Source organism: Lagopus leucura, unplaced genomic scaffold (genome assembly GCF_019238085.1).
Source record: "Lagopus leucura isolate 7727_CA_CO unplaced genomic scaffold, USGS_WTPT01 Super-Scaffold_702, whole genome shotgun sequence".
In the NCBI taxonomy this organism is placed as follows: Eukaryota; Metazoa; Chordata; class Aves; order Galliformes; family Phasianidae; genus Lagopus; species Lagopus leucura.
Genome location: NW_024962254.1, coordinates 5,524,940 through 5,545,884, shown reverse-complemented (window position 1 = coordinate 5,545,884; position 20,945 = coordinate 5,524,940). Strand labels below are relative to the sequence as shown.

Sequence of the window (20,945 nt, the reverse complement as noted above, 5' to 3'; positions counted from 1 at the left end):
TCCTTGCTGGCACAGGACTCAGGTGAACTGTTTTAGAGCATGCATCATCCATGATATGTTGCCTGGGAGATCAAGGCCATGCATTCAGAGATCCAGTCAAGGCAAAGTTCAATAATTCCATCGCAGAAGAACACTTGACATGGCAGCCCCAACAGAAATTGTCAAATAACTTGGTAGTCTTGTTCCAAATGCAATCGAGCAAAGGCCCACTCCATATCACCCTGACCACAGAGCCACCTTGTCTGATGGAAAGTGCTGGGTAATGAGGAAAGGTGCTTTACTAATTATCTGCAATTAGTCTGTAGCCAAAAGGCCTAGATCAGCTTTGTGCAAAATACCAGAGCCCTCCTACAGGAGTATGTAGTATTTCACAGGATTCATGTAGCCTAGAAATTCCAACCAGGATGCCTGGAGTGTCCGCCATTCTTGGGGAAACAGTATGCCCAGTGTGACGGGGCTAATGCAGCATTGCTCAGGGCTGGGTACCAGGAACACAAGGAGGAATAGGTAAGGGCATAGGAAAGCTTGGACTTGAGAGGGTCTTATTGGTCTTTTCAAACCTTAATAATTCCGTGATTCTAAGAGACAACTTTTGCAGGAACAATGTGAAGATACGGTTGGTGAAAATATGCCTGATTTCCTAAAACAACAGGAACACTGATCCAGAGCAAGGCCTGATGGCCCCGGTAGTGGCGGGGCTGTGGTGAACTGAAGGTGTCCCCTGCCCAGGCTGCCACAGCAGCTGTGGTGGACCTGGGGCCTTATCCCTGTTTTACATGGTATCTATGCAGTACTGAGGCATACTGAGGCAATAAATGAAAGCCTCCACTTTGTTCCCTCTTGGAAGTCAACAGAAAAGCAAACACCACAGTGGTAGTAGTCATAATCCGACATGAACTGTGACGTGTGAATGAATTCTGTGAAGCTCCAACAGAAATCTGGATGCTGTGCATGTGGCCCATGCAATAGCTGAACCATCCCACCCAACCAGGCTGTGACCACCAGACGGGAGAACCTGCGACTGCAGTCTGCAAGGACTTCACGCTGTTTACATTATGTTTTTATGTGTCCAAGGAGATGTAACAACATCTCAGCATAAGACAGTTACAGACATTTGGGAATATAATCACAAGCTGCCAGGGCTGGAAATACCTCTTTTTTTTTTTAATGTGTGATAGACAATGAGCAAAACATCATTTCTGGATCGTACAGGACTTTATTTACGTGTGTGCTAAGACAGTGCAAGCAGCAGAGTTTTGACGTGGGACTCTCACAGCTCTGTTTTAGCCCAGCCCAAGCTCCCCTTTTTCCCTAGGACAAAAACTTTTGTTGCTTGAAGTGGGAAGGCATTTCTTGACTTTATAAGAGGAAATCAGCTTTCAGAACACAGAAACATCCCTTGCTTTTGGCCTCGGCCCTATGTGACCAGGTTTCTTGTGACCTTTGGGCAAACCTCGGAACACCCCTGTTAGCGCCCACTCTGATGGCCACAGCAGCATTTTCATGTTGGATATCAGGACATTCTGCTCTGAAAGAGAGGTAATGCATTGGTATAGGCTGCCCAAGGAGGTGGTGGAATTGCCATCCCTGGAGGAGTTCAAGAGCTGTGAAAGTGTGACACTGAGGGACGTGGTTAGTGGGCATGGTGGAGAATGGGTGGACTAGATGATCTTAGAGGTCTTTTCCAACTTTAATGCTTCTATGATTGCCATGTCTCTGCTATGGAAGTTGAAGGGGAAAATACTGACTGGATTCCATGGGCTGGGAAGATTAATCACCCGGCAGACCTTCAAATCAGCTTCTTCCACCATGGGCAAAGCATAGAATTAACATTTAAAATTCTTCTGACCTCGTTCTGTTTTAATTTGCAAGCGAAAAACTCCCTGGACTGTGTCAGGATTAAAAAAAAATCCCTTGGATCAAAGTGGGTGCTAATTCACATTTGTTCCCTGCTGTGTTCAGGGAAGCCTGTTGGTAAAACTGAGTCTCATATCTGATGGTTACAGAAGGACAAAATCTAGCAGCTGCAAAAGGTGAGTGCTATGTCCCAGGTGGCACAAGCCCATTTCAACGTGACTAAATGAAATTGAAATATCCCCGCACAGGCTGTCCTGAATGTTTCATTCCCCAAGCATAGGTGAGCTCAAGCCACACATCGCTGTCTGGGATGTCAGTGAGCATCCGAAATGCAACCCTTCCCACTTCCTGAAAAAACAAGAACATGGTGGCGAGGGCAAAAGGAAGCAAACGCTCACAGGAGAACAGGAACAACCCAACGGGCCTTCTGAGAATTGAATTTTACTGGCAGTTCTCAGAAGTGTCCCACAGCTGAGACCAGAAAGGATAAAAAGCTCCGCATATGAAGGACTGCAGGAAGCTCGTAGGAAAACAAGATTGTCCGTGTTATGGAAAGCATCTTGGTTACAGTCAAGGTGGAGAAATGATACCATGGGAACATAAGGCTTCTGAACCACACAACAGAAAACATACTATTTTCTAAGAATAGCCTTACCAGGAGAGATGCCTCCTGCAGGCCATGACTTTGAGACTGTCCTGCAGACCCAGGTATGAGGGAATGCAAGGTGGCTCAAACTTTTACCTTCAGCAGTGAAATCGATCCACCTGTACTGAAAAAGTTCTGATATTTTACTTCCTTTCCTCATGAGCTGTGATGGAATTATGTACAAAAATGTGCCATTTTTACCTACTCTTTGCTTTTATTAGTAGACCTCTGAAAAGACAAAACATCCACTGGTGGAAGCATCTATAGCACATAAATCTTGCAAACTTGCAGTAGTTTTCAGAATGAATATGATTCTATAATAGAATTTCTCTTCTTTAGTGGATCTCAGATGCCAGCATCACCTCCAGCAAGGACTATAAAAAGTGACAGAAGTTTGCAATGGAAGCAATCTCACATGGCACAAAAGTCTGCTGAAAGTTGGCAGGCAAAGAATAGTAATGAGTATCCATCCATCGAAGTAGGAATTACAATGAAAAGGACTTCTGCAAAGTATAGATAACACAACATAATCACATCTTTTCAATGTTTACTGATGGTCCTCATTCTCACCACCTCTTGAGTGACTCTTCTCCAGAATTCCTCTGCAAAATCAACTTCTTCTGCAAGATGTTGGAGGTGATCAGACAGATATTCATCACATGATAAAAATAAATCAATCAATAGCTGTGCCCCACCAAGAGGGAAGGAACATTGCTGGTTCAGTCACAACCAGCCAACTACACAGCAGCTAACAGCTGGAGGCATGCAGCCCTTCTCCACCTCGAGGACGGGTTATGTGGTTTCCTCTGTTTAGAAAAGAAAGGTTAAACGGTGTCAATCATTTTTTCCAATCTTTCCCAATTAAACATGAAAGTGCAGCGCTGAAGCTATCAGCTGAACTGGTTTTGCATTACCTCTTCACTTCCACTGTGTCAGGGCTTTGTTTTCTAAACATATAATATAAAGGCTTGGTCACATGCCCAGCATTCCTTAATCAGAGTACTCACCACTTCGCTCGTGATTTCAGTTACCTTAACAACAACATAAAGAAAAAGTCACTTTTTTTCAAGCAGCAACTCTTTATTATTGGGAAAAACATTAGGACTTTACTTTTTTTTTTTTTTTCTTACATATATTTGATTTGAATAAAAATAATTTATTTTGTTTCTTATATTACATGAAAATAAAACAAGGACTGAATTTTGGAAGCAAGAAAACTTAAGACAAAACTTTTAGCTGCTGAGATGTAGGACTTGGATTTTTATTTTTTTAAACTCAAATAGAGAAACAATCACAATTATCATTCCAGTGAAGAAAATTAATCCATTTATAAAATATTTTGAAGTTTGAGAACAGCATATAGTTATATATACCAGAAAGCATTCATAAGATAGAGTGTGAGTTCTAACGTGTTACCTAAAATATATAACTTCTCAGATTTTACACGGTCAAATACTTTAGACCATATTCCAGTGGAAAAACACTACAAACCTATTACAATCCTTTTAAACTTCTTGTTGAATTAGGTTTTATTTCCTTCTGAGGAATTTTAAAATAATATTTCCAGCAGTAAAATATTGCTTATTAACTGGCGTGCAGAATTGTATTCACACTAACTCAGACAACTGCTGCTTTAAAGAAACAGTGATAGAGAATCACTGATACAACAGCTGATGAAGAAGCTCAGACTGGTACAATTTGCCTGACATCTCTGTAAATTCAATAAAATGACTTTTTGTTCAGTAATATGAAATTAATGAGAATTATGCGTAATTCTGGGGTAGGATTACAGCGTTACAAGACAAAGGTTCTAATAATTAATCCAGTTCATATTATCTGACAAAGACTTTCAGCAGAAACATTGATTTCTTCTTCTTTTTTTCTTCTTAAAATACGTGCAACATAGTTTAGCTTTTACTCCCTGGCTTACCACATGTCTTTTCAGTTGAATGCAAACATAGTTCAACTTTCCATTAAGTTCTAGAGCAACAAACACCATTCACATGAATGGAGTCTAGGAAAGAAAAAGACAAAAAGGTAATTAGCATGTAAAGGTCTTGCTTTAGAACACAAATTAGTATATGTAGAAATACGTAGGATAAAAATGAGATGGAATTTGAATAGGTGTTTACTTGCATTGGGTTCAGTATCAGATTTAATGTAACTGTCATAGTTACGGCTGTGTGATGGGCAGTAGAAAGCCATTCTTCACCAAATATAAGGACAAAACACTATCAATATGATCATCAAAACAATGTAACCTCAGAGGTCAGTTCCCTTCGAAAGGCCACTGGAAATGCTGGCTGGCATGCTGCTTGACAAACAAGCCAATGCCATCTAAAGGGACAATGTTGAGGCCTTTAAAAATAAACATTTAATTTTAGTATATTTTGGAGGATTTTGTTTTGTTTTGTTCTCGGCTTTTTATTTTTGTAACTGCTGTTTCCAGTACCATCTCGGAGGCTGAAACATTTCATTCCTTCCCCTGCCTGTTTTGTCATTTTCCACTTGGCAAATGCAAACCACCACACCCTGCTGTTCCTTACGCACAAGTCGCTGGTATTGCCTTTTTATTTTCCTTGTCTGTTTTCTGTATCGTCACTGGGATTTACAGCCCTGGAATGTGATTTCTGCACTAAAGCACTTTTTTTTCTTTCACTAAGGAATGCCTCACTTTGCAACCACAGCTCTGTAAAAATATTGTCCTTTTAAATAATGAGTGGGCAGTGGCTCTTTTGAGATAAAACAGCGATCAATTGGGAAAGCCAAGGAGACGTTTTCGCCAGACTGCAATAGGTTTAAGATCAGGTGAAATTCTGGACTTAACCCATGCCATACATTTTCCCTTCTAATTTCAAAATTAGTTTCGGTTTTACCAAGTATTCTACTGGTATGAATAAAATTCTTGAAATCATGATGCATATTTGAGTTTTATGTATGTTTTACTTCTCTAAATATATTACTCATTTGTTTAATTCATTCAGGAATCTACCATGTTGTCAGCCAACTACAGTAACTCAGAAATCAGTTCTGTACGTGGAAGAGGCTTAATCACTAAGCCACACCTTCCTACAAAGCTCCAGTACTTTTGATTGGTAAAAAGCATTTCTCATTGAAATAACACTGAAGTGGAGCCAAAGCCCTCCTCCATATACATTACTGTTAAGTTATTCAACTTTTCAGGACAAAACGCTGGTCACATTCAATGACAAGGTATACTATAATTTTCATGACAGCTCCAGAGGTAGCTCTGGTGGTACAACAGTGTATCTTGGGTCAAGCTTAGGTGTGAAATCCTTGAAGTTCCTGGATGCTTCAGTACCGAATACATCCAAAACTTTCCTGTTCATCAAAGCAAACCTGAGAAAGCACAGACATGAGAGAGTGAGCAGATCATTCATTTATTTATACAAAAAAAAAGCCAACCCACCAACATTTGACAGACCTGATGACTAGTGCTTTGTGTAATTATGCTTCATAAAACATGACTTGTGTAAAAGCGGAAAGGAGAGAGCTCCTTTCTACTTTTAACTCCACAAAAAAAAGTCCAAACAAATACACTACAGTCTTTCCCACTGCAGCAGAGCAAGGTCTGGCCATGCCTAAGTCTGGATAACAATTTAATGGCTGTTATTTTCATCTCTTTACTCTTCAAATCCATTGAATGAATGACCTATGAAATGTCAAAATAAACTGCCTCTATAGAGAGTGTCAAAATTATTATTACAGACATCTGCTTTGGGTGAAGTAAATGAGCAGAATTACTATTCCCTCTTCTCTGTCAACTAAAACAATCTTAGGATTAGCACAAGAGAGAAAAATACAGCCAAAGCTGGACATCTGCACTGACATCATCTCCCACATCATGTTTGCACAGCCTCAGAGGTTGCCTGTGGATTGCTTCCAGGCATCCTCAGAGAGCTTCCCACAATGTCCAGCAGTGTGTTAAGTCACCTGACATCCAGCTAACAGCATGCTGTGTGCTGGGGTGTGTAGGTTCAACACGCCCCAGGGAATGATCTCTCTTCTATTTTTACAGTCTAGACAGAAGGAGAGCCTCCTCTCAGTGCTGCCCCTCAGTTAAGTAGGTCGTATCCAAAGGACTGACAGAAACTCCCAGTATTATCAAGACGTTACCTTTTATAGTCCCATTCATAAACTGCTCTTAGCACAGTTTTGATGCTTTGCTTCTGCCATATAGTGTGCCCACGTAATAATGCACACTTCACCAAACTGTACTTTTATAATTACAGCAAAATCTATTTTAAAAGATAAGCATTTTAAGATAATGCAATGTAAATTCATGGTTAAAATCAGTGTAAATTATTCATTAGTTTTCAATGAAAAATATCATTTTCCAACTGAAATAGATGTTCCATAAAACAACTATCAAATATTCAAAGCATCCTTAAGAAATACTCAGAAATTTTCTATCAATACTTTCAAACACATAGTAATATCAAGCTGTAAGTTACTGTAGTAAGTAATTTCATCAGCTTCTCTATTTGTTTACAGGATTCTTCATTTCCACAGAAACCTGAAAGCATTCCACCTTTCCAAGTGAAACTAAAGATAAAAAGCCCTCTGGTTACATTCTCATCTGCTGAAGAATCTTAACCAGATTTCAGTCTTTGCTCCTGTCATTAGACTAAACCAACAGTCAAAAGCATCAAGTGGACTGGAAGCTGCCTGAAAAGCAAAGTAAGTGCTCAGGAACTAAGCCCAAATGTACTGCTACAGCTATGCTGTTGACAGAGAATGACACAAAAGTTGAATGTGATCAATGGTATGTTTAAGAAAGCTGTAAAATACTCTGATTGCATACCTGCCCTTTGTTAGTCGTAAAAGGAATTTCCAGTATGAAGGTCTCAGGTTCTGAACTTCCATGACAGCCTACAAGGAGAATAATCTGTAAGAGCCAGTTGTGGCTGGACAGGGGAAGCCTGCGCTCATCCATTATATTGCCAAATCCAGGAATCAATAAGGAAATGGAAAAGTGTAGAGTAATTTGGGTAACGCTGAAAAGGAGCTTTTATAGTTGATGCATCCAGAAAAGGGGCTGAAGATGAGGGTACATAATTGACTTGGAAGGGGGAAAAGAGGGTAACTACAGCTTGTTTCAAATGTAAAACTTCAACACTGCTAATTTTTGCAGATTCTTGCAAATGGGCAACTTCATTTCAAGTTAGCTGACAGGGAAAACCTCCAGTTAATTAAAAAGAAACATAAAATATTATGACATATTGTTCCCCTGCTTGAGTAATGGTCCTTCCACACACTTATGAAAGACCCTATGTTAAAGTGTTTTGAGATATTTTCCAAAGAATTTAGTGCTCTGTGTAACATAGTTATACACATATCAGAAATGCGAGTTGTAGAAATGATCTTCCCACAGTGACACTCAAAAATAGGTTGTAGGATCCACAACATGTTGCCAAATCACATCTTTGCACTGTATGCTGATGGTTCTCATTCCATTTGACATTTCTGTTAAACTAGAAGAACTTCATATTCTATCAGAAGACAACATACTTACTGCCTGAAAGCATATTGATGTAGAAATGGCATAGATGACGCTGTCTGCATGAGGAAAATAGGGAACCTTCCCTGCTTCAATGCCTTTGAAGTATATTGTCTGTAAAAATAAACAGAATACTTGGAATGAAAAAAAAAAGAAAAGTCACCTTTTACATTTGCTTTGTTTTACATTTTCAGAATATGCCAGCATTTCTAACTCATGCTGTTATATTTTCATACATGGTCACAAATGTGACACCAATTGAACTAGCTTACAGAAGTTATCGATGACCAACAGAATGTGTGGCCACAAACACATAGAACAGGACTTAGCAACAGCTGGGAGTGCTAAAAGAGCTGTACAGATCTTAGAAAGAGAAAAATAAAAGCAAAGCTTGCTAGGATAAATTCTGCAATTGAGAAAAGCAAAAGAATAATGCAATAAGTATTCCAACAAAGTGAATATTCACTGTTCTTAAACAGCTTGAAATCACATACTTTTATTTCTGAGAAAACATGTAGAGTTTATTTTCCTGAGCACAGCTTGACCTTCCAAAGCAGCACACGCCTCTTTGGTCAGTTACCCTTGGCTTGCATAAGACGATAAAAGTAGTTCAAAAACAAAAAAAGAGCACACAGCACTGCAGCCACAGTGTCTCAAAGTCCAGAGAAAACTATCAGCAATACAAGATACTATTGTTATGGTGTTGTTGTTTTTTTCCTTTTCCAATTGATGTTCCAAAAGAATCAATACGGACAACTCAGAGTTGCTTTTATATAACCACTGTGTGAACTCCTTTCAGAAGCCTGATCTAGGATTAGGGGGAAAAAGCATAAGCAGAGCAGAACTTCTCTTTTTGTGTTTAATCTTGTGTCTAAAAGAATAAAAAATTTCTTCTTTTTATATTCTTTAAACAAATTCAGCACAATTAATGGTGGTGGATAAATACTGGTAAGGAACGAGGCCCTTGATATTTGCAGAAGAAAGCTTTGTGATTTGGAGATGAAGCATAACAAGAGAATGCTGTCAAATTATTCCAGTGGTGCTGCTGGAGAAACAACTGCGGCAACGTCCTGCTATTATGGAAAAGTCACAGTAAGAAATGAAAATGATTATACTTTGTTAGCAAAGTATAATCAACATACAGAATTCTACAAACCTCCTTAATTCTTTCTTTCCTCCACTCCCAATTTTAACAACTTCATAGAAATAATTCAAATTAGTCAAATGGTAAATAGAACAAAGATCTCTGCAATGCCAGGAATTCAATCAGTTGAAGTATACTGACAAACAACTTCAGCTATAGACTAAAACCTAAGCTATTTTGAGTTATCTCACATATCTGAATGCCAAAATTATGGAACAAAGGCAGGAAGTTGAGCCGTAGCTCTTGGCAATAAATCTGCAATTAAAGGCTAGTTCTGATTTATGTTTCTAGCAGAAGAGACGAAATCCACATTCTTGGAACTTTCAGATTTAAAAATGTGCAAAAGCTACAAAGCAAAGAACTACAAAGAAAGCAGATGAACAAAAATTGTGGCAAATGTCCACGAAGAGCAGTGGATAAAGAACATTTAAAATGAAACACGAGAAGGAAATGAGACCACAGAATGGCACTGCCTCTTGGTACACACCTAAGAAAACACAGCCTCCATACTCAATTCTGGATTACGCTGGAATATGCTGACAAAGCCTATGAAGCTCAATGAAGCTGAAATAAAGAGCTCTGTTATGACGACAGCATCTTACCTCTACTAGTTTGGATGCCAGATACATAGAGATAGTAGTACTTTTGTAGAACATCATAGAAATTCCAGCTAGACACCCTGCAACAGTTAGAAAAGAAGCATTAGTGTGATTTACTGTTGCAATCATAGTACATCAGCTCAACAGATTATGCTTTCTACTGCTAAAAAATAATAATAATAAAAAAATCAGTGACGTTCTGGTGCTGCCCATCAAAATATGGTTTGTGCCAGTAAAGCAACAACAAAAACCCTGAAATTCAGTTGTCATTCAATCATCAGGCGCACAGGCTCAAATCTCCTCCTCCATCCCACAAACAAGAGAGACCTCTGAGGATCTACAAGGTAGATACACCTATTGGTGCATAAATAAGAGGTAAGGTCCTCCAACACTACACAGATTTCACTGGAAAGGGGTCCTTCTTTGGATCCAGCGGAGCCCATCCTTTCAAATGTGTATTCCATCACATATGGAAGAGGCAGTATTGAAACCTCACATCAAAACACTTGGAAAATAAAGGCTAAATTTACATCTGTGCATACAATAATTTATTGACCAAGAAGCTGAACATAATAAACAGAAAGTGTTTGACTGAATCTACCTTACAATTTTAATGCAAGCCTATATTTGAAAACACTTCAAACACGACTGCGTGTTTTCGTATTTCAAACACTACTGACACAACATTAATGTATACAGTCCTACTTTTATCATCTAACTCTGGAAGGGGAACGGGAGATAGACATTCAACTGTGAGCAAGACAAATACTTGCAAAAGCCCAGCAGAGCCCATGCAGCTTTCTTACAGTGGACTCACCAGCTACAAGCGCGTGAAGCTCATCATCTAGGTTCCGTACCCAGCGCAGGAAGCAGCTTGTACCCTGCAGGTGAACAGACAGCAGGATGAGCCACAGGCATTCTGCTTTGGGATGCACAGACTGGAGATATCCTGCTATAAACTAGTAATACAACGTATAGCATGGATTAAGAGTATGGTGTCCTAACACCCATAATCCACACCACTTGAAGTGTTTTAGTTGTTCAGTGTTACTGTTTCCTTCAGAATCGCAGAGCAGAGCAATAGTTTGAATACCAATCTAATTCATGTGCGAAAAGTAAAGCTAATTTTGAACTGAGCACCTTCCTTCGCTGTAGCTGTCTTGACTCTTTCCCATGAGAAGTCCGTAATATCCTCTGTATTTTTTTTTTAACATTTTGGGAAATCCATACTTTGCTGCCAAATTTTATCCCTGGCAAATCTATTTGCTTCCAAATGGCTCGAGACTTGACTGTAAGGCCAGCTCCAGTGCTGATGGCTCTGGGACAACAGTACACAGTTCTGTATGATAGTCTGCTGATGTCTAATTTGAGATGAATGTCAGCCTCTTCACCCATCTAACATGTGCTTTTCATGGAACCAAGGAATAATTCATTTTGAAAGAGACCTTTGGAGATCATCTAGTCTACTGTCCAGATCTAATTAAAGCAAATTGCTCAAGAACTCATCATCCAATTAAGTTCTGAGTGTCTCCAAACATGGAGGCCATACAGCCTCACCAGGCAACCTTTTAAAATTTCCTTATATCTCATCAGAATCTCATGCATTTCATCTTGTGTCCATCTCCTTTTATCCTGTTACTGCACAACTCCAAACGCAGTGTGTCTCTGTCTTCTCTGCACCCTCCATGAGGTGTAAATAGCAGTAAGATGTCCCATGAGCCATTTTTTTATCCAGATTAAGACCCAGTTTTCCCAGTCTTTCCTTTCACATCAAATGACCCCATCCTCAAATCATCTTGGTGGCCCTCAGGTGAATTCACTGTGTTATTTCAAAGTCTTGAAAAAACATTGAAATGAAAAAAATTCAGAAGAAAATGTCTACACTGTTCCAAAATTGAATTATGACAGTCAACTTTACTAATCAAACTTGTAATCTTATTTAAAAAGGGAAATGAGGCTGACACAGCTGATTTATTTTCTATAAAATCATGTTTGCTGGCAATAATTTATAGAAAGGGGGACACAAAATATTAACAGCTACTGCAGCTCTACAAAGGCATTTCAATCTGCCCAAAGGTTCAAAATGCATCAGGATCCAATTTTTTGCAGTGATTAGGATCTCTACAGCCCTATGAGTTTATCTGAAACTGTAAGAAAAACGTAATGCAATCCAAATCAATATAAATTATGGAATGTGAACAGTAACAGAAAGCACCTACTTAATAAATAACAAATAAAGGTCAGATTGTGTCAGTCTCATGAAATGAATACTCATAGAACCAAACTAACTTTGTAGTTGGAGGTTTTAAAATAAGTGAAAATCACTTCAACTTTCGTAATTTAAATGCTTTTATTCCCCAAAGGCACTTTTAGTAAAATTGGAGTAAAAATCTGATTTTCAGATAGTCTGAATAGCCCATTTGCACTTTGCCATTACAATTTTAAATCTTAAAAATTCTGGTGTCTCAATCCAATGGCAATTCAAGTAAGATTCTGTTTTGCTTACAAGTAAGGCTTGGTTTTCATTTAATTTCCAGTTAATAATGTTCACCATGAATAACACGGAATTGTCTTAACTTCAGAGCACGAGTAAAGTGGCAGTTGAAAAATTGCACATGTGATTAACAACATAAAGGTGCAAAAACAACTTCAGAAGCATGCTTTGCCACAACCTCTCCCTTGGCTTGTTCACATCCTGCTTGACATGAATGCACATAAATCAATTAACTTCACCAATGCTGAATGAATATATATCAGTTCACAATCTGTCATCTTCTAACGGTGCAGAGGGGTTCATCTCCAAGTGCCTCTTTAGCTGTGCATGATATATGTTGTGCAAGCTCCTTCTACTCAGCATCAAGTAAGGGTTCCATGTATTTGAGCCAAAAAATCTGCAAATGGCTTCTCTTTGGCAGCAATGCTGCTACTGCAGTCACTGCACTACATTGTGTTTCCATAACACAAATTCCCTTTGGAATCTGAATTCACTTTTTCTGAAGTACCTCCAATCTCATGATATCAATACCAAGCTGCAAAATCTATCCGGTTTATTCAGAAGCGACACACACATAAAAAACAAAAAACAGAATGAATGGAAGACTAATTTGCTGTTTACAATTTGATGACCAGAATACTAGAATTGCCAGTGCCGTTCTGTAGAAACCAGTGCCAGTTATAGAAAAGTATCTCCCTGATATTCTGAGAAGCAAAATAGAACACATGGCAATTGTCACTCCACATGTTTTAAGCTTACTTTGTATATACTGACAAAAGATCCCAGAAAAGCTCCAAGCTGGAAATTTTCCTTGTTGTAGAAGAGTGAAAGTAGCCGGGATGGCTTTGTAAACAGATGCCGGAAGGTAGATGGGATCCGAAGGCAGCACTGGATCAGGTAACCAATGCTAAACATCCTAATGAAACCCTAGAGGAAATGGGAAGAAATCACAACTTCAGAAGAAGGAAAACCAAGAATGTCTACAGAAGTACTTTTTTTTTTTTGACATTGAGCAGTTTAAAACTCATTCTGCGTATTCTACATAAAATGCATTCCCATCTTCAGTTTTGTTTTCATGATTCCCTAGCAACAAAAGCAATAAAGTAATAAACAAGTGACTCTCTTTTAATTTCTATGAATACCTCAAAGGCCTCAAAAGGCAAACTCTATTTGTCTTCTGCTCTAAAATTCTGTCCCTTCAAATAATCCTGGTGGTTTCCTTTCCATGTTACTGACTGGCTTTTAACCACAAATGGATACACAGAGGAAAGTAATGGGAAAACAGCACTTCTACACTCAAATGTCTTGAGAATGCACTAAAGCAGTAAAAAGTCCACACAAAATAAATTTCAGAAAGTGGGAGAATTAGAATCTGACCCCAATGGCTTGGCACAAGCTCATGTACTTTTCCTCAACCAAACCGGAGCCTCAGTGAGCTCTGCAGTAAGATCAAGGCCAAACCTGGACAGGAAATTTTGTACAGAGCTATTGCAAAAGAATAATGTCAGCTCAAATTATTTTTTCTTGCTGTTTCACCTTAGACATAGATCTGCTATTTTATATCACAAAACTATGCTATTTCTCTACAAATCCTTTTCCCCCATCTCTTGTAACTTCCTCCCATGCTTTCTATCATCATTTTTACCCGATGGCTGAACTTCTACGAGAGTTTTGAATAAAATTTATCCGTTGTTTGGTTGGTGGATACCTCATCTGAAAATTATAAGAATGCTGTGCACTCATCATTCGCAAATCAGGCAGCACTCAATGCTCATAATTTCTGCAGCCCATTTTTTGGATGTCTGAGATAACCCCAGAGACAGTTATAACCAGAAGAAACTTGGATTGAGCAACCTTTCCAGCTCAGAAACTCAAAACATCTTTGCCTCCTGCAGAACTTTCTAATGCATCATCAAGCTCATAAAACTTTATTCTGGTTAAACATTCAGCAGTAAACTTCTTGAAACAATTACTCTCACTGAGCTGCTACTCAGAAAGTGGTTTACAGGAATCAAGTGAAAGAAACTATTTTGTGTCATCCAGTGGATCCAATAACCACACATGAAAATTTTCCATTTCTTCCTCTGCTACTTTTAAAGGTGTGTAAATTGTACTGTGCTACCAACCCAGTGTTTTGCAGTCCTATAATGAAAATGCCTACTGAAAGGTATGTACAGCAGGCAGAGTTTTAAGTGCATTGTGAATTTTGTATCCTTAAAATGTCAAAATTAAGATGAACATAAATTCATACCATCAACAAAGAAGTACTCTTCTGTAAAGTACACAGCGCTTGTCCTCTAGCACAAAAAAATGTTTACAATACCAGGTACCATTATATAAAAAGAAAGTCCTAAAAATACCAGTTATGATCAAAGCCCTAACAAGAGAACACACAACAATCAGGTAAGAATTTTTTCCCAGCTGTAGGAAAGACCATTCAGGCAGGGAAAAGAACAGTGTGTTAAGAGATACCTCAGTGCCAGCTGGCAGTCAATTATATTTGCCATTTTATGAGCAGTGCTGAGCTTCAGCATTAAGGCTTAGTTTTGATGCACAAGAAAGCATCATACATAGTGCACAAACTCTTTCTGTTTAGCTGATTAAATCACAGCACATATTTACAGGTGTTTTCCAGAGTCACAGAAGTATTACATTTTAGACTAATGCATAGTATTGCTACTTTTCCCTAAAAAGACCTCATACAATAGAGGTAGAAAACAGTAAAGTATTTGCAGGAAACCATGATAAACTTAAATGAGAGAAGTAAACTCTGCTACAAGCCATTTCTCCACAGCAATTTAAAGTTGTGACTGAGGTCAGTTAGATGTAGCAGTACAGTGAAACTTCGGGAGTCCTCAATTCAGGAAACAGGTTGAGACAAGGACCAAAAAGACCATCAGAGGGCTGGAGCATCTCTCCTGTGAAGAGAGACTGGGGGAGCTGGGCATGCTCAGCCTGGAGAAGTGAAGGCTCTGGAGAAATAACTGTGCCTTCCATTAACTGAAGGGAGCTTACAAGTAGGAGGGAGGGTGACTTCCCTTTTCACAACGGCTGTGGAACGATTTAAGAGGGAAGATTTAGGTTAGTTGTTAAGAGGAAATTCTTTACTCAGAGAGTGGTGAGACCCTGGCACAGCTGCCCAGAGAGCTGTGGTGCCCCATCCCTGGAGGTGTTCAAGGCCATGTTGGGCAGCCTGAGCTGATGGGGCCAACCAGCCCACAGCAGGGGTTGGAACTGGGTTCCTTCCAACTCAAGTTGGAAGTTTAGGTTCCTTCCAACTCAAGCCATTCTGTGATTCTATGATCAAAGATCTTGTGTGAGCCACCTGTTTTCATCAGCAGCACTGATAGAGAAGAGACAACAAGACCACTGCTTTAGGCTAAGCCTTCCTCGCTGTGATCAACAGGAGTCACACAGAAAAATGTTGTTCAGCTGTCTCCAGTAGCCTGCCACACTCTTCAAGCATTTACAAAAGCTCATCCTTGTCTGTTGTTACCAGCCTGCCAGTGTTGCTTACTACAGAGGGGTCACCCTCCTGGACATTCTTTTTCCAGTTGATGTACCCATAGAAGAATTTCTCATCCTTCTTTGTGCCCCTTCCCAAGTCCAGTTGCAGTTGGGCCTTCCTGACTCCATCCCTACACAGCCTAGCAGCAGCCTTATATACTCATCCCAGGTTACCCATCCTTGCTTCCATGCCTGTGTATTTTCTTCTTGCTCTTCAGTTTGATGACCTGCAGGTCTCGGTTCAGCCATGCCGCTCTCTTGCCTTAAAATTACCTCTCTTTGTACTTATGAAATCACAAACACATTTTCCACTAGATTCAGTTTTTTCACAGAGAAAAGGGTGTCAATTCTATAAGTAGTACTTTAATAGAAATCTCTTCTTTTGCTCTAGCTGTGCTTCTAAAATAAAATAAGGTTATGAGGATACTTACGGATGTATACTCAGATACTGCTAACATGCAGCACAGAATGCGTAAGGATTTTGTCTGAGATTACTAAACTGCTTAAGAATTTGGAAACATTAATTAAAAAAAAAACTCAGAAAGTCTGGTTTAGCAGCAGTTAAAAGCTAATTACTATAAATATGCATATGTAATGAAAACCAGTGCTTTATGTAAAAGTGAAGCATGCTGAAGTTAGCAAGGCATCCTTTAAAACAGATGCACAGTAGGAGATGTTACATCAGCAGACATCTGGAAATGCAACCAGACCAACCCATAACATCACTTCTGTTGTTTTGAATATAAACGTCACTGTAGTGTTGGACATTCATGCTGTGGGCCAGACACTGATGTCTCTGGGGAAAACAGAGTACCCAAAGGATGCTGACCAATTCAAGCTCTTAGGAGATGGGGGACAAAGGTATCCAGGAGACCTTGAATAGCAAATTCACTGGGCAAGGCACTGAACACAAAAAGCAAGAGCAAAGTCTGTCCCCAAGATGTTACACCCTAAAGAAAAGGCACAGCCCATGAATGAGATCACATGTGGACTGAGACAGTGGTAAGAGGTTGAGAACAAAAATCTAATTTGAAGCAGCAAAGTGTCACAAACCTATCCAACTACCAAACCTGCAGCACTTCACAGATACCGCTGTCAGGAACCAAAAGACCTTAGGAAAGTGGGCATTATTTAGATGTTTGTGCATGTGATACTGACTTACCATGCTGGCTGTGTGTGGGTGCCACCAACAGGAAATGTGTTACAAATTTCTAGCTTGTATAGTCAATTATTAAGCAAAAAACGTATGGAGGTAATCCACTGCCTTCTGGTTCCTGTCCCTGAGCAAGACCATTTTATACTGAAGCTTTGATAAATTTACTACTACCTTGTGGGCCAGAAGAAAAGATAAAATGCCACATCATTCAACATGGGCAAATTCTAACAAATTTGGTAAAAGTAAGCAGAACGCATCGGAAGCAACTGAAAACACTCAAATCATTTTCTGCATCTGCATAAATAAAAATGAGTAGATTTATTAAGTGATCAAAATCTTTTGGAGTCTTACCAGCTCCTAAAAAAAGGCACAGCAGGTGGTACCACCTGCGCCAAGCCAACGCCAGCCAGAACAGCTTCCCCTGCACGGCACTCCTCTAAAGGAGGACGAATTCTGCCACTGGGCATGGCCAGCTCTTCCTGTGCGCAGCAACTGGGAGCAATCTCTCATTACTCTGAGCCATTAAAATAAATGAACGGGGGACTGAGCCCAGAGCCAGCCTCGTGTGCCAAACACCACAGCTGTATGCATGGTGCTGCCGAAGCAGCACATTCCAGGTGCTTTATTTAGGGTGGAGTCACAAATGGGCTCAGCCGCAGAGTGCATCACATAGTTCAGTTCCTCTCGCCACTCCATTTTTCCCACACATTCTGTGTTATTCATTCACTTCAGCTAATCTGTGAGATGAGAAAACTTTAACCTCTGCCCCATCCAAAATTGAGAAAACGTGTTTTCAGGCTAGTCACATTTTCAATAGAGAAAGAACGAGTAACAGGCTCCGTTTTCATTTCCGAAGTATACGCTTTTTCCAACCAAAGAATTTTACCCCATCTTTGCCAGTTTGTCAATCTAACTTCTGCACTTACTTTAATACAATATGAGATGCAATTATCTTCATAGTGTTTACAGCATCTATGCCTTGGGCCATGTTTGCACCTGCAAAAAGCACAATGAAACACGTATTAACCTGTAGCTGTTTTCAGTATGATCAATGGGAGACTTCATAAATTTTTCTTGCTTAAGAATACATAAAGTGTTATTTTCCCACCATCGAAGGGCACTGTGAGCTTTTATGATGCCATAAAAAGGCTATAAAAAGAAACAATACTTTAGTTGTACAGCAAAAGTGTCTGCAGATTTATTTTGATCCAACCTCTTTTCTTGCCATGCTACACCTATAATACAAAATTAAGCAACACATTTTCTGCTGTGGGCAACAGGGAGCAGCTATGAGACAGAACTCTAGGGTTCTTTCCAGTCTGCCTGTATATTTCACCAATTATCTGTGGCCTTACACAGAATCATAGAATCGTTTGAGCTGGAAGCGATCTTTAAAGGACATCCAGTCCAACTCCCTGCAAAGAGCAGAGAAACCTACAGCTCCATCAGGTGCTCAGAGCCCCATCCAGCCTGACCTCGAGTGTCTCCAGGGACAGGGCTTCCATCATCTCTGGACAACCTGTGCCAGTGCCTCCCATTTCACCTTGTCGTATCTTTCATAGCACTGTAAGGTTCATTGGAAAGAAATGCAAGCAATGCACAGAGTTATCCCATGAGACATTTTCCAATTACAAGCATTTCACTTCTGGGCTAATTCACCTACTCTGTAGGTTGTTTTGTGGCTCTGACTTCGAACTGCAAATTTGACCTTCAGTGTATAAGAAAGATTGGCTTGGGATGGTGGGATTCCCAGACTGTGCAGTTGTTAGTCCTGCACAATGTAGAATTATAAAGAAGTAATATCATACCGTGTTTGAGTGTTACATTTTGCTATAGCCTAGTATTTAAGTTTTAATATAAAATAAATTACACAATTTATATACTGTGCCAAATATCTTGGAAGTTTTGAATCACGTACTATAAAGTCTAATGGCCATAAATCATCTGTGAGGTCAGTTTATGTAGCAAAAATTGTAATGAGAATGTGATCAGGTTACGGGCATTTAGACTCAATTACATTGAAAAGAACCATATGGAAGAGAAAGCTGTGAGAGCATTAGGGCTGAAAACTGGAAGTTTTCTGAATGCCTGAGTAGGGAGATTCAAAACCTTAAAGAAAAAATACTCTTCTCCACACACAGTCCCTTGATCCTTGTACTTAGCAAACAGCAGAAGAGCTATGAACTAAATGAATAAGGAGTATTTAAGACAAAACAGATATAAACAAATCAGCTAGAGGAATCTGCACACAGCTCACTGCTTCTTCTCTTTGTAGGTCTTTTTTTTTTTTTAACTAATACAATCTTGTCTGAAAAGGCATTGCTGATTTTCCCCATATTTTTCAATTCAAAGGCATAAAGAAATCATGGGAATTCTCCCTGTAATACAGGCCAGTTCACATGTGCTCATTAGCTGAGCAAATAAGCTAAGCCACTACACACTGCCCTTCACAGACTTATTTCTTTCCTGTGTAACAGTAGGTAAGGTCTAGTCTCCTGAAGAAGTCAGTGGAAGTGAAATCACAGGTGTGATATGGTCAGATGTCCTCTCGATTTGTTATTCCATTCTCTTTACAAAAGCTTAAAAAGCCATCCCATATCACCTCTTTATGGTTACTCTAAAGGTCAGCAAATTGCATTCTGCAGACAGGGACAGAACTTGTCTTAGCTAATCCACCTGTTCGTGTCAGGTTCATGTAAAGAACAGTTTTAGATTCACTTTTGCTTGGGACTTTCCTGACATGGAAGTGCTACACATTCTGTTCTTAGAATACAGGGATGTGGGTCCCCCCCAAAAAATGATGTGATGGTAACTTAAGGAGACCTAAATAAGGAGAGCTGCTGTGCACTTTTCCTTCTTTAATATCACTACCAGCACTGCTGAAACCACGCCATGGGCCAGTGCTGCAGAAAAAGCAAACTGCACTCCACCATGCAGAACTGGTTGAACTTACGCTGCCTTGTTAGACAGCTGCACACTGCAAGCTATTTTGAATCCCTGCTATGACAAACAGGTCTTAAATTTTGTTTTTCTTAGGGTTCGTAACTTGTTCCTATTGATTATCCGGTAAAAAAGAATTGCAAAACATTTAAATGCAAAGCAAAAGAATCATTAAACATTGTCAGATGCACTCTATCTAAACATTAAAACAAGCTGAGTAGGAGTGATTCATTTTGTTTTGTTACTCTTTTACTTTCTTTTGACTCACACTTTGTCCATCAGCTTTTTTGTTAGAGCCAACAAGTTCATTCGCTGTGATATTTTTTCACAGGGCTTCATTTTTCTCTCTGTTTTTGAAAATGCTGCTTCAGGTGAAAATGAATGAGTGGGGATTTCTTCTTTCCCTACAATGAATCTGGAAAACAAACAAACAAACAAACAGAACAACAGTTGCATAAATAACTCAAATATATACAAAGTCTCTGAAGTCTCTAAAACAAAGTCTCTAAAAGTCCGTAAGACAAACTTGAAGTTATCCACAGGTCTGCAAAAACAGACAGGTGCCACACTTGTATCTCCTTGGAAAAGACTAATCCACCAACACAAACTTCAGACGACAGACAAAAGCGATGTCAGGATTTTGTTTAAAACCAGGCACAAAAACATTACGGGGGAAATCCACCTCTCATAGGAAAGAAAAATATCAAATAAGAAAAGGAAACTATGTGTGAAATGTCTCGGTTATCTCCAGCAAACTGAGTTACAAAAAGGTTGATAACTACTGAGATGTTTTTATAAATTTTGTATAACATTTTGTAAAATCTTCAAATTGTTGTGCTCTCACCAAGAGCATCAATTTTGTTGTGCTCAGCTTCATCTTCAGTTCTCCTATGCCCAGAAGTTCACTCTATCAACAAAATCAGTTCATCCCAGGTGTAGAGTTACTGGGTATCAAGGGCAAAGGAGGTCACAATGGCAAAATGCACTGTTTCCTAACAGTTAGCACTGTAATCCAAGTCAGTAATCCTCTGGCAGTTTTCTTGAGGGTGGCGAAGGTATCAATCTTTGTTTTATGACAGAA

The 20,945-nt window shown here is 39.4% G+C and overlaps 1 protein-coding gene across 2 annotated transcripts in view; it reads right to left on the bottom strand.

The window, feature by feature from the left end:
- Window positions 1–3,562: 3,562 nt before the first annotated feature.
- The window catches only part of TMEM135 (transmembrane protein 135), a 166,083-nt gene continuing 148,700 nt past the window's right edge, over window positions 3,563–20,945 (bottom strand). For both annotated transcript variants that reach the window (XM_042862536.1, XM_042862537.1), the window contains 8 exons: window positions 20,133–20,279; window positions 17,851–17,920; window positions 13,021–13,188; window positions 10,585–10,648; window positions 9,771–9,847; window positions 8,040–8,138; window positions 7,329–7,396; window positions 3,563–5,863 (listed from right to left, as the gene is read on the bottom strand). In XM_042862536.1, coding sequence (XP_042718470.1) covers window positions 5,731–5,863; window positions 7,329–7,396; window positions 8,040–8,138; window positions 9,771–9,847; window positions 10,585–10,648; window positions 13,021–13,188; window positions 17,851–17,920; window positions 20,133–20,279 — 826 coding nt within the window. In that variant the 3' untranslated portion in view covers window positions 3,563–5,730. The remainder of the gene's footprint in view (window positions 5,864–7,328; window positions 7,397–8,039; window positions 8,139–9,770; window positions 9,848–10,584; window positions 10,649–13,020; window positions 13,189–17,850; window positions 17,921–20,132; window positions 20,280–20,945) is intronic.